The sequence below is a fragment of the Fukomys damarensis genome, unplaced genomic scaffold (genome assembly GCF_012274545.1).
Source record: "Fukomys damarensis isolate Sample0158 unplaced genomic scaffold, DMR_v1.0_HiC HiC_scaffold_27, whole genome shotgun sequence".
In the NCBI taxonomy this organism is placed as follows: domain Eukaryota; kingdom Metazoa; phylum Chordata; class Mammalia; order Rodentia; family Bathyergidae; genus Fukomys; species Fukomys damarensis.
Window position 1 is genome coordinate 24,959,253 of NW_022900939.1, and position 13,933 is coordinate 24,973,185.

Below are 13,933 nucleotides of genomic sequence, written 5' to 3' on the forward strand. Positions count from 1 at the left end.
TTTTTTTTTTTTTTTTTTTTTTTTTTTTTTTTTTGGTACCAGAGACAAACTAAGGACCTCCTGCTTGCAAAGCAGGTGCTATGACATTGAGCCAAATTCCTGGCCCTAAAGCATTCTCAAATCAGGAACAGAAGAAACAAAATATAGGTTGTGGTCAATAATTAAACTTTCAGCAAAGAAGGCCCCAATCCTGTGAACAGAATTTGGGTTTGAGTCACTTTGATCTCACCACACAGGCTTTGGCCAGACTCAATTCTATAAACAAGCTCGTTGTTGGGTTAACTCTTTACAGTCTGCATTGCATATAGTGGGCTATGGGCCCAACTGATGGGGCAGTCCCTCATATTAATTTATGTGTAATAAACCCAAGTTAAAAATTTTGTCATTTAGAAAGTCATATTTCATTATTTGGACTGAGAGATGCCCCATCCTGCAGCATCCAGGCCACTAGAATAATACAGTATGGGAAAATTCCCATCACCCACAAATCAGGAGTCATATGATTATTTTTGTCATATTCCCATCTGCACATTGCCAGCTGAGACTGCTATTCCCCAAGAACTTCATGAGTTTATATGTGAGGCTTTTGGAAGGTGATTAGATTATAGGGGCAGATAGCTGACTTGCTATTGGGTCTGGTCAGAAAAGGTGGGTCATTGAGGGCCTGACCTGGAGGGGTATATCTCCCTTTCTGGCTCTTCCCTTGATCTCTTTGCTTTCTGGATGCTGTGCTGTGAGCAACTTTCCTCTATCTGTGCCATGCACCCTGCCTTGGAGCCAGCTAACTAAGGACTAAAACCTCTGCAAACTGTGAGCCAAAATAAACCCTTTCTCCATTAAGGTGTAGATATTGGGTATTGTGTCCCAGTGAGGAGAAGGTGACTGAGACAAATATTCATAGAGGTAATAGCTGAATGAAGGCCACCTGCAAGTGTTTTAATGGTCTTGATGGTGTGGGTAAAATGCTCTGGGGCCACTTTGGTGATGTTTCAAGAACTATGGATTTGATGAGTCAAGTATTGTATATAGACATGTTTAACTGATTTTGAAGTTTCTTCACAAGTATTTTGCCAAGATTTGAATCATTTTATCAATTCTATGATGAGTGAGAGACTGGAATGCTTAGAAGACTCTTTCTTTCTTTCCAATTTTGTTACAAGTGTTGAATTTCCTTTATGTCCTTTGGATGGATTTCATGCATGGTACATAGTTTATTAATTAGACCAATTTCTTGGGTGGCAGACCTTGCACAGAAATCAAGATGGCATTTTCTTGATATTTCTGGTCTATTTTGTGAATAAGAATATCACTTTACGGATGCTTCTGGTGAGGGTAACAGTAGTGCAGAAAGGTGATCAGCAACTTGAGGTACATTTTTATGGGCATGCTATGAAGTTAAGAATTCCCTTTTTCTGTAGCATGCCAAAATCACAGACTATTCCAAAATCACACCTGCTAGCAGTATAATAGTTAGGACAAATGATTCTGCATATTTCAGCAAATTATAAACTAAAAGAACTCTTTCATGTAATTCATATGGGATTGTAAGTGCCTACCCAACTTGGTATTTTTCCTTAGAATTTTTGATATAAGCCATCAACATAGAGTAGTAATTCCAGATTGGCCAGTGGGGGTTCCTATAAACTTAATCTTGGAGACAAATTTTCTTGTTCCTGATTTTAGCATGAAGGTTTTCAGTTTTTGACCATTTAGGCAGATATTGCCTGTTGGTTTTTCATAGATTGCCTTTATCAGGTTGAGATAAAGACCATCTAGTCCAATTTTCTGTAGGTTTTTTTAAAATCATGAACAGGGGTTGACTTTTGTCAAATGCTTTTTCTGCATCTATTGAGATGATCATATGGTCCTTGACTTTGTTGATACAGTGTATTACATTTATTGATTTATATATGTTGAACCATCCTTGAATCCCTGGATAAATCCGACTTGTCAGGGTGAGTGGTCTTCTTGATGACCCTCTGTATTCTGATTGCCAGTATCTTATTGAAGATTTTTGCATCTATGTTCATTCGGGAGATTGGCCTGTAGTTCTCTTTTATGGTTGGGTCTTTCCATGGTTTTGGAATCAAAGTAATACTTGTCTCCAGGAATGAATTTGGAAGTATTGCTTCCCTTTCAATTTCACTGAAGAGTTTGAAGAGTAGTGGCAAAAAAAAAAAAAAAAAAAAAAAAAAAAAAAAGGAGTAGAAATACCAAATAAACATAAGAAAAAAATGTTCAACATCACTGGTGATTCAAGAGATGCAAATGAAAACAACACTGAAATTCCACCTCACCCCAGAAAGAATGGCCACTATCAAGAAATCAACCAATAAAAGATGATAGCCAGGCTATGGGAAAAGAGCAATACTTCTTCACTGTTGGTGGGAGTGTAGACTGGTGAAACTGCTGTGGAAATCAGTATGGAGATACCTCAAAGAACTAGGGTTAGAGGTCCTCTTTGGCCTAGCAATTCCCCTTGCTGGAATCTTCCCAAAAGAATTAAAAGAATCATACCATAGTGATATATGTGCACCCACGTTCAGAGTGGCACAATTTGTGATAGCTAAAACTTAACAGCCCAGTTGCCTGTCAAATGGAGACTAGATAAAGAAAATGTTATTTTTTTTTAAATGAAATCAAGTCCTATTCAGTCATAAAAAATAAAAAATTAGAGCAGGGACAAGGGGAAAAAATGAGAACCAAGACCTGTCATGTAAAGGTACAAGATCCCAATGATGAATGTAACTGTACTGTATACCTAAAATGTACCAATAAACTCAATAAAAAAAAAGAGCAGTGGCAAAGTTCTTCTCTAGATGTCTTATAGAATTCATCAGTGAAGCCATCAGGACCTGGGCTTTTCTTTTTTGGTAATGTTTTAATTACATTTTCAATTTCACTGAATGTAATTGGGGTGTTTAGACTTTTTATATCTTCTTCATTCAACTTTGGAAGTTCATATGTATCTAGGAATCTGTCCATTTCTTCTGTATTTTCCATTTTATTAGAGTACAGGTTTTCAAAGTAGGTATTGATGATCCTCTGGATTTCTGCTGGATTTGTTGTGACTTCACTTTTTTTCATTCCTAATTGTATGAATCCTTTTCTTTCCTTTTTTTTGATAAGATTGGCTAAGGGCTTATAGATTTTATTTATTATTTTGAAAAACAAACTCTTTGATTCATTGATTTTTTTTGTATCATTCTCTTAGTCTCCATTGCATTAATTTCTGCTCTGCTCTTTATAATTTCCTCCCTTGTATAAGCTTTCAGTTTCTCATGCTCTCCTTTTTTGTAGAAGGTTAAGGTTAAGTATTAGGTTGTTTATTTGAGCTCGCTCTGTCTTCCTAGTATGGGCATTTACTGCTATGAATTTCCCTAGTAGAACTGCTTTCATTGTGTCCCATAGATTCCTGCATGTTGTATTGGCATTATCATTTAGAAACCATCATGTAGAAACCATCTAATTTCTTCTTTAATTTCCTCTGTGATCCAATGGTTGTTCAGCAGGGTGTTATTTAATTTCCATGTGTTTGTGAAGTTCTTGCAGTTTCTTAGGCTACTGATTTCCAGTTTAATTGCACTGTGGTCTGATAATATATAGAGAATAACTTCAATTCTTTTGCATTTACTTAAGCATGTTCTATGAGCTAGCATCTGGTCTATTTTGGGGAATGACCTGTGTGCAGCCAAAAAGAATGTATATTCTGATTTTGTGAGTTGGAACACTTTGTAGACATCTACTAAGCCCATTTGTTCTAAGACTTGTTTCAGTTCTGTTATTTTGTTGTTGATCTTTTTGTCTAGATGATCTATTTGTGTTAGTGGAGTATTGAGGTCCCCCACTACAATTGTACTAGTGCTTATTTTGTTTTTCATATCCATTAATATTTGTTTTGTATAGTTGGAGGCATTAGTATTTGGTGCATATATATTTATGATTGTCACCTCTTCTTCTAGCATTGTTCCCTTTACAAGGATGTAGTGGCTTTCTTTGTCTCTCTTAATTAGTTTTGGCTTGAAATTTACTTTGTCTGCAAATAAGATAACTACTCCTGCTTTTTTCCCGGCTCCTGTCTCATGGAGAACTGTTTTTCATCCTTTTACTCTCAGTCTATTAATTTCTTTGTAGATTAAGTGGGTTTCTTGTGTACAGCATATTGTTGGATTTTGCTTCTTAATCCATTCTGCCAGTCTGCTTCTTTTGATTGGTGAATTTAGGCCATTAACATTGATGGTTATAACTGTTATGTATTGACATTTAATTGTCATGTTTTTTTCCTGTTGTTGGTTCTTTTATTTTTTTGTTTTTCCCTCTCTCCCTTTAATTTCTTGCCTTGCCTGGTATATTTGCTCTGTTGGGCCTTATAGAGTTGTGGTCTTCATTTTCATTTTCCAGGATATTATTTAGAAATGTTTGGAGTGCTAGTTTGGTGTTCATGAAATTTCTCAGGTGTTCTTTTTTTGTGGAAGTATCTTATTTCCCCGTCAATTTTGAAAAATAGTTTTGCAGGATACATCAGTATAGTTGGAGGTTGTTTCTTTGAAATACCTCACTCCAGGCTCTCCTTGGCTTGAGAGTTTGTGTTGAAAAGTCTGCTGTGATTCTGATGGGCTTTCCTTTGCATGTGATTTGTTTCATTTCTCTAACTGCTTGTAATATTTTGTTTTTCTGTTTGGTTTCTGGAATCTTGATTATTATATGTCTAGGTGTAAATTTTTTTTTGGATCATGGCTAGTTGGAGTCCTATATGCCTCACTTTCAAATTCTTCCCCTCTGTTTAGGAAATTTTTTGTCATTAATTCTATGAACATTTTTTATGTCATTTGAACTTTCTCCTCCTACTTCATGGATTATTATCAGTTTTATATTCTTCTTCTTTGCATCATCTAAGAATTGTTGGATTGATTTGTCATGTCCTTTACTGTTTTTAAGAGATCTCTCTTTTCATGGTCACTGACTGCAATCCTGTCTTCTGTATCTGAAATCCTATCTTCTTCACATTCATTCATCCTGCTGTGAATGCTTTCTATAGAGTTTTTAATCTCCTGTATACCTGTTTGAACTTGTTTCATGGATTCTATTTCTTTCCTATGCTGGGCATTCATCGTTTCCATCATGATCCTGAGCTCATCTATTTTTCTTTTTAATCTGTTTCTGTTCTAGAGTCTTTAACCATGTCTTTTCATTCTTCTCACCATCTCTGTGGTTATCTGGGAAATTATTTCTATTTTGAATTTTTCTAAAGCCTTTTATATGTTTTTTTACTTCCTGTGCTATTGGTTCAGGGTGTCCAGATGGTTGACTGTCAGACTTTTCCACCTCATTTCCCCCAGATTTTACCTTTGGTGGGGTGGAAGTCTGTGCTTGTGTCTTGTTTAAATGCCTACTCATTTCTATTTTTGTCATTGGTACTGTCCTTGGTTTAATTCCTGGGTTAATACTTCAATCTTCCAGATATAGCTGGTCTTTAGGTTTTGAATCTCTAATGTCTCTGAGGCAATCTCATTTTCATTATACCAGGGAGGACAACTGATCAGATCAATCACAGTACCTTAACCTAAGTGATACAATCAGCAACACAGTAGCATCAAGCACAGTTTAGAAAATGACAATTTGTGATAGTTATTAATCTATCACCTTTAACTGTGTGAATTAAATCAAAATTGAGGACCAGCCCAAAATATGTTTATAGTGAATAAACTCTTCAATATAGCAACTTCACCCTTTAGGTTGGTGACTTAGAAGGAGTTGGGGAGGGAGAGATAGATAGGATACAGAAAGGTAAGAAGTGATGTCAGAGGACACAGGAAGATCACACAAATGCTAGGGAGCTGTTGAAGAGAAGAGAAGATGGAACAAAATATTCCCAAGAACAGAACAAATTAACAGCAATAAGGAGGCTAGAGACTGTAATCACTTTCTTTTAAAACTAATGGCAATTGAGAGAAGGAAAAAGAGAAGAAAAGGAAAAGAAAGAAAATAAATTCGAATTAAGGTAGGAAAAAGAACAAAAAGGGAGAGTAATGGAGATCAAGGTGGGAGAGAGAGTGAGAGAGAGAGAAACGATAAGAAAAAGAAGAAAAAACAGGAAAAAATTGAGGAAAGAAAAAGATAGATAAAAAATTTTTAAATGATTAAAGATAAGAGAAAAATATTACTTTGAAAATAAAAAATGCAAATAGAAATAGGGGGTCTCCTTCAGGGTATGTCTCTGCTGACACAATAGAGGGCATGGGCAGGAGTGTGCAGGTCTAAGTTAATTAGTCTCAGCAAGCCAGCAGCTGTCCCCTGAGGTTCTGGCTGATTTTTGGCTGTAAGGCCCAAGTTGAGCTCTCTGACCTCTTGCTGGGTTGAACTCTGCAAGATTCTACTGAAGGTTCCAGCTGTCTTTCCTCTGAAGTTAGACCAGGTTCTGATGTGAGATGCTGGTCCCTCCGACTTACCAACTATAGTGGTGTGGTGTGCCTCTATAGCAGATTTTCTTCGCTTTTCCCTTCAATTTTCATCTAGGAGCCTCAGAGAGGCCCACTTTCTCTTGTTCACTGGGATGGGGGCACATGAACATGACTGTGCTGGCACCTGCATGGCTGGGCTCCTCTGGGGTGCAGGGTCAAAGGCGTGCCTACCCGAGGGTTGGGAGCTGCTGCTGGGCTCCTCCAGTGCACTGGGTTGAAGGGGACTTTTGAGAAACAAATTCAACAGTTATGGTTATCTCTTTTGTTGGGTAAGCATAGGATGGTAGCAAAGTTTAAAGAATTATAGCAAAGAATGTGAAGGGTTGAAGGAGACAGGTTGAGAATTTCACAAGATGTTAGTTTGCAGGATGAGAAATGCTGTGTAGGCTGGGTATTTAGTATTTTCACAGCACGAGAAACCTATATATGTAAATAATTTCCCTAACAAGTTCTGAAGACGATTCCACAACTTTGGTAGTTGTAGCTATTGCCTTTAAACAATTTGCTAGGATTAAGCCTGCTCCATCCTGAGTGTGAGTACCACCTGCCCTTAGGCAGCCTGGATAAGATATAAATAACAACAGAAAGAGTATTTTTGTTTGTTGTTTGTAGCATGCTGCTTGCCACTTTGCTGCTTTTCTGTCTGCTATGAGCTGTTTCTCCTCTTTGATGCCCCTCTGCCATGCTGCCCTGACTTGGAGCCAGCCAACTATGGACTGAAACCTCTATACTCTGTGAGCCGTCCTTTTTTAACTTTGAATATTGGGTATTTTGTCTCAGCAATGAGAAAAGTCACCAAGACAGATAAAAGTTATTTTTTTCAGGATATGTAAATATTTCTTTAGATAGATAAAGACAGATAATGACCCATATTCTCTGATATATCCCCAGCTGTCTGAAGATCAAGGATGATGTCCATGTGTTTGTAACATCTGTGAGCCGGGTCCCTCTTAGATACCATTGTGTTGCCATTGTCTCTCATTCTGAAAAGATAGGGTCCCCTTTAGAGGCAAATCCGGCATTTTAGAGTTGGAAGATTTAGTTATCATCTGGCCCAGTTTCTTTAATTTGTAAATGACAAGAACAAGGCCCTAAGTGAAGGGACTTGCTAAAGACATATTGTGAATGAATCAAAGTTAGGACAAGGGGTCCTAGATTCCTGTTAGGCCTCTGTCTTGATTAGCTGGTTCCTTCCTTATAGTTTCAAAATGCCACCCTAGTCTGCTGGGGCTTCTGGACTGATGGCAAGAAGGTTGAGTGGACTTTATTTTTTTATAGGAATGAGCTAGAAGAGGAACCTGAGAGTAGGACTCGACTGCCTTCTGCTTCCTCTTTGCCTTGCACCATTCAATAGCTGACTCCTTGAGGGAAATTTGAACTCATGTGGTTCTTCAGAACACACATCTTGTATGTTAAACATGTAGAGAGCAGACCCTACGGATCCTGGGGGAGCTTTCCAAAGTCCTCCAGGCTTGTGTTGGACCAGGCAGGATGGGCAGTTTCTTCCTTAGCTCATCCTTGTCGCTGAGGGCAATGAGGTTGCTGGGTCAGGGCCAGCTCTGAACTCACTGTTTCCACAGGTGAATTTGCGGGAGCTGGTTCGTCCAGCATCATGTCTGCCCTGACCGACAGAGCCATAGTGAAGAAAGAGCTGCTGTCCCAAGTGGCCGGATCAGACAACTACCAGGTCAATAACAAATACGATGATAGGTATTCACCACTGCCTACCAACAAAATTGTCAATCAGGCCCTGCAGCTGGTGGGGAAGGAGCTGCGCTATTCAGCAACCAGCATGAACTGTGAACATTTTGTGACTACGCTGCGCTACGGAGTTCCATGCAGTGACCAGGTACATGCTCTGCCTGTGTCCCCTTACTCAGAACCAGGCCATCTCTTTAGCTGTTGATGGCTCAGCACCTGCTGGGTTTGAACCAGAATGGTGATAGAGACACGAACAGCAGATACAGAATTCCTGCCCTTGGGGATGTCACATTTGGAGTGGCGGCAAGTGTGATGAGACCTAAGCAAGTTGGCAATGCAGATTAGAGCTGTTAGGGGGTGATGGCCAGGGAAGTGAGACAGAAACATGACAGGCAATCCTATTGCTGAGCCCTACCTGCTTCCTGCCCCTAAGGCTACTCTCCAGAGGCCTAGAATCAGGTTTTATCCTCTCCATGCTATACATGGGAAAACTGTGGATCATGGTGTTAGGGTCATCTGTCCCAACCCATTCAATCAGATACTGAGCCTCTGATTTAGTGATGGTGAACCTTTTAGTGACTAGAGCCAAAGTTCAGCCCGAAACCCACTTATTTATGGCAATGCTCCAGCACTGCAACTAAACCCAAACATTGAGGTTTTAGTTTAGAAAAAAACATCTCTACATTTTTAAATTGAGTTTATTGGTACATTTTTAGGGATACAGTACAGTTACATTCATTATGGGGATCTTTTATTTATTTATTATTTATTTATTTTTTCATTATTGGGATCTTGTTCCTTTACATGATAGGTCTTGTACCTTCACGTGGGATGCTAGGGGAACCGTGTGAAGCAGGAGGAGGGAAGCTCTGGTCATGTTGGGCCAAATTGTTTTTCTGCAAAGGATCAGATCGCAAATATCTCAGATTTTGTTATCTATGTAGTTCCTCTCTTTACCCTGCCACAGACAGAAGGTAGACAAATGGGCAAGGCTGTGTTCCAGTAAAATTTTATTCCTTTTTGCAAAAAGAGGTGGCAGGCTACATTTGAGTGAGGGGACATCGTTTGCCAAATCCTGTCCCCCAAAATACGTGAAAACACAATGTTGTACATTTCTAGGCAGTGTGAAAATTTTAAAAACTAAAAAATGTAAAAACTTGCAGAGGGTGGAATTTGTGGCATTTTGCACCCACGTTTTCTGTATGCATTTTCTTCTCAACCTTGGAGTTGCACATTTAGCTCATTCAGTGAGTGAAAAATACCATTTAAATAGTCAAGCCAAGCAATAGTGTAAAAACAATCAGCCATATTAGACAATCTCTTCCAGACCAAAGTTAACAAGTTTTCAATTCAAATCAATGTGTTAATGCCCATTTTAGGACAACCACATCACTTCAGCATTCTAATTCTTAAGTTACAGATGGACGAGGCAGGAGCCTCCCTCCACATGGTCACACATGTGTTTTGGAAGCCCTCTGTTTGGGAGGGATACATTCTTCAGTCTTACCATTTTGCCTACGAATGTTTATCCCTTAGTTTGTGTGTCATAGATTCAGGCTGGGGAAGGATCTGACTCTTCTTTTGTAAGGTAGGTGAAGGCCTATGGTGAAATGGAGAGGTAAGCAGGGAGAATCCATTGATAGAGAACACTTTACTAGCAAAACCCTATGAAATGTCACAATGTAAAATAACTTCTGCCCTTTGCTTTGTTTAGTTCAGAATCAACAGGCACCCAGGTATCTAGTCTCCCTAAAAAGTTTTGTAAATGAAAAGAACCACTGTTAACTTTGCTGACCAGACACACCCCCTTCCCCTGGGCTAGAATAACTAATTGAATTTTAAAGGTAACCTCCCCTACCAAAGAAGTGCTACATCTGGTTGAAATTAGATAGCCTCACCACCATGTTTTGAATATCAGCAGTGTGAACTGTGAAAATGAAATGTAACCACCTGAATGAGATCAAGGGTGTAAAATCATATAAAAGAGGGAGTTGTAGCCCAGTACTGCCAATAAGTGTGATCGATACCCATCAATGGAGTAAATGTTTGTTATTTTACTTCCGTTCTGGTGCCTCTCTGTGTGTCACTTGCCAATTCCATAACACCATACTTTTTGGAAGCAAGGGTCCCCAGATAGACCCTGACTATTAACTGAGAACTTGCCAGGCTTTCTGGGTCCTGCAGTCTAGTGAGAACTGCTCTGTGTGCCCAGCATTGAATCTGCTGATGGGATTTGGGCCGAGGAGGACAGACCTGTGTCTAGACCAAGGGTGGCATGCGGGGTAGTGGGGTGGGCAGCTTCTGTGCATCTAAAAAGACTTTAGAGGCATTAGATTTACCTGGGAGATCCTGTTTTCAAGGGTGATTGGCTCTCTGCTGTGCTTTGGAGGGGTGAGAAATCAAGCAAGCAGGGAGCACTCATAGGAGACAGCTCTCTTCAGTTTAGTTTCTCCTTGTCTGATGTCTCTCTTTCTGAGCCCTTCCTGCAGGTGTCTCATTAACTTGCCTTTATGCTTCTCACTCCTTCTGACTGACTCCATAGAAAAGCCCTCTTTTGTCTCTGGCTCTGTCTTTCTCCATAAGAAAGTAGGCTAGAGAGAACTGAATAGCACCAGGTTGGTGTAAGCCCTAGAACATCTGGGCTGTGCCTCTGTCATTTCCCCATCCCTCCCTGTAGACTTATTGCATTTTTTAAAATCTCAAATTAAGGATTTATTTTAAAAGTTTTTGTTGAAAACTAAAACTACTAGACCATCTTCATTTTTATTATTGGACATATAGTTATAACCTCCAGCATAAACCAGTAAAAGGATTTTCTTGTGTGAATTCCACTGGTGGAATATTATTTTGAAAATACTTTTCCTGTTCCCCAGAAAGCCTGCAGTTGATTCCATTTTGCTAAAATAGCTTCTCTCTCATCTCCCAATAATGTTGGAGCAGAAATAGCACTTGCAGTACTTATCAGTTGGCTGGACTGGTAGGAGCTTGTGTCGGCTGACTGAAGAGACCACTGGATTTGATTGTTGCTGTTGTTGCTGCTGTGTATTAAATCCTCCAGTTCCCAAAGCAGTACCTACACTGTAAGACGCAAAGTCTCACTTACACTCCATGAGCATGAACAGCCGAATAGGCCTCCACGATGTTGGGTCCTATAGCCCAACGAGGCTCCGGGAGCTCGATGGAGGAATGAGAAACCCAGGAAGGAACACACCAGGCTAGATGGTAAATAGACCTTTATTAGTCTGGCCAGACGGCACTCTCAGAACTAAGTAGCTCAGAGAGGCACCAGCTCAGGGGCTGAGGTCCTTTTTATAGGGAGGTAAAAAGGGGGGTTAACATGTTAAGCTTGCAGGCAGGGGACAAAGGTCTGCTGACTTGAGCTGGTGGTCAGCAGTCACGTACTTGGCAGTCACACATTGATGATTAACAGATACCTATAGGATGGTTCAAAGGCCACCAAGACATTCAGGATGAGCAAACATTTTAGCAATTAACTTGGGGTCTCTGTGTATTTCATAGTATAGAACCACTAACTTACATGTTAATCAGGATCCAGACTTCAAACAGTACAAGATTGCCTTACATTCTTAAGCCAGGGTTTGAACAAAGGTCGGGACTATGGCTACAATGGGAGGGGGTTAGAGCACTGTCTCCTAGGCCCTTTGTCATTTAGTATGGGCTTGTAATTTAGGCCTTACAACACCAGTACTAGTTACCATTGTTGTGCCAAAACTGGTACCAAATCCAAAACCTTTGTTTTGAGTACCACCAGAGTCCAGTAGTGCCTGTGTGAGCTGGAGCAGAAGAGCTGAGTGCAGAACCTGTGGTTGTAGATGTTGTCTCCAATCCTCCAAACCCACCCTTGCTGCAGTGGCTGTAGTGGTGCCTAAGGTACCCAAGGGAGTCCCCAAATTGAAGACTATGTCACAGGGTGCCAAAGCACTGCTTCTGAGATTTGACGCTCAATGTCGTTTATTGCATTTTAGATACTCACAGGCTGTATCTCATTTTCCAACTTTGAAGCTCTCATATTTCATACCTATAGCTTGTTCTTCTATTCATTCTTTCCCCACAAGACATCTCTCCTCATTCTGAGTGGCCTGGCCTCTTGAGACCATGCCTCCCTACCCATGTTTCTTCCCTCTGTCATGTGGAGGAAGAGGGCAGAGCCACATGGGTCTTTCCCAAGTGGCAGGCTCCTCACACGTGTGTACATACATCCAGGGTCAGACTCCTGATGTTGACTGTGATTCTTTTCCTTTTCTTCCACTGCAGGTTGCTGAAGTGACCACAAACCTAACTGTGGGAGCAGGTCTCCTGGCTGGTCTAGGATTAATTGGGATCATGCTGTCCCGAAGAAGGCGGGAAAGGCAATAAACCCAAGGCATTATCTTGATGGCATCAGCTCATATGGGGGAATCTTGCTCAGGCAGCAGCGATAGGAGGGTTTGCTTTATTGATTCCAGTCTCTTTTGTGATCACTGATACTTATTTTAGTGGAGCTAAGTAAAACAGAGAAAAATTTTATTTACAAGACTAATTGATTGGATATGAATTCTTTTTTTGCTTTTGTTGGTGTATGTTCAAATCTGCTTCCTTATTGGCTTTGGAAGTTTCTTTTAGGTAATAGTAATGTCTAAAATTTTAGATTTTTTAAAATTTGGGAAAATTTTAAAATCTCTGGGAAAATCTCTATCAAATGTTTTCACATGTATACTGTAAAAGGTCAGGGTACCAGTATTTCCTTTTTGTGCGGTGTCTGATCTTATATTCTCTGTTAATGGATCTACTTGTCAACCTATTTGTGACTAATAGTCTTTTACAGTGGCCTTTTATGTGTTGGATGCCATCTTTATGTCGTATTTAATGTCAAATCAGCAGAAAATTAAAGTTTTCCCAAAATATTTATATGATTCACTATATTGCCTTTATTGGATTATCAAATAATTCACAGACCTTTTTTACTTTGTTTGAAAGTTCTCCCATTTTCTTAATGAATTCTGCTATTGTATACTTTCACAAATTTTTGTACAATTTTCACCTCAATGTCAGAGTAAGTACAGTGAAATTATTGCTCATTTGATCTTTTCATATTTTATTAATTTTATTGTTTGCTTTTTAATCCTCTAATAAAAATTTTAGCTGATTTATTTTTTATTGATAAATAAAAGTGGTTTCATTATGATGTACAATCACAATATTTTGACATATGTCTACTTTGTGGGTGGCTAAATTGTTTATGCTTTGAGATGGCTAAATCAAACCATTTAGCATATACATTAGTTTATATAATTTTTTGTGGTAAAAACACTTAAACCTACTCTTACTAATTTTCAGTTATGTAACACATCATTACTACCTGCAGTTGCCATGTTGCACAATGGATCTCTTTCTCTTACTCCTTTTGTCTAACTTTCCCCCCCTTTTTATTAGTATATGTTTATGATGCATAACAATACATTCATCATGGGGAATTGGTATATACACATATTGCATCTTGATCCTTTTTCTTCTGTTTCCCATCCCCTCCCTTCATCTTCCCCCACTAAACACGCATTGGTTTTTTTTTTTTTTTTTAATTTACTACTGGGGATTGAACTTGGCACCTTGTACTTTCAAGGCAGGGAGCAGAACCACTGAGCCAAATCCAGGCCCCTGAGCATGAATTCTATTAAAGACAGAGTTGTTCTGCTGCCTGCTTCATAATTGCAAGGTCCTGAATTCAATCCCCAGTACAAAAAAAAAAAAAAAAAAAAAAAAAAAAAAAAAAA

At 39.3% G+C, this 13,933-nt stretch overlaps 1 protein-coding gene across 1 annotated transcript in view; it reads left to right on the forward strand.

Annotated features, from left to right (window-relative positions):
- The window catches only part of LOC104870440 (phospholipase A and acyltransferase 2), a 22,912-nt gene extending 10,147 nt beyond the window's left edge, over positions 1-12,765 (forward strand). Inside the window, exons 3-4 of the mRNA XM_010636126.3 lie at positions 8,042-8,310; positions 12,438-12,765. Of these exons, the coding sequence (XP_010634428.1) occupies positions 8,042-8,310; positions 12,438-12,539 (371 nt within the window). The 3' untranslated portion in view covers positions 12,540-12,765. The remainder of the gene's footprint in view (positions 1-8,041; positions 8,311-12,437) is intronic.
- Positions 12,766-13,933: the final 1,168 nt, after the last annotated feature.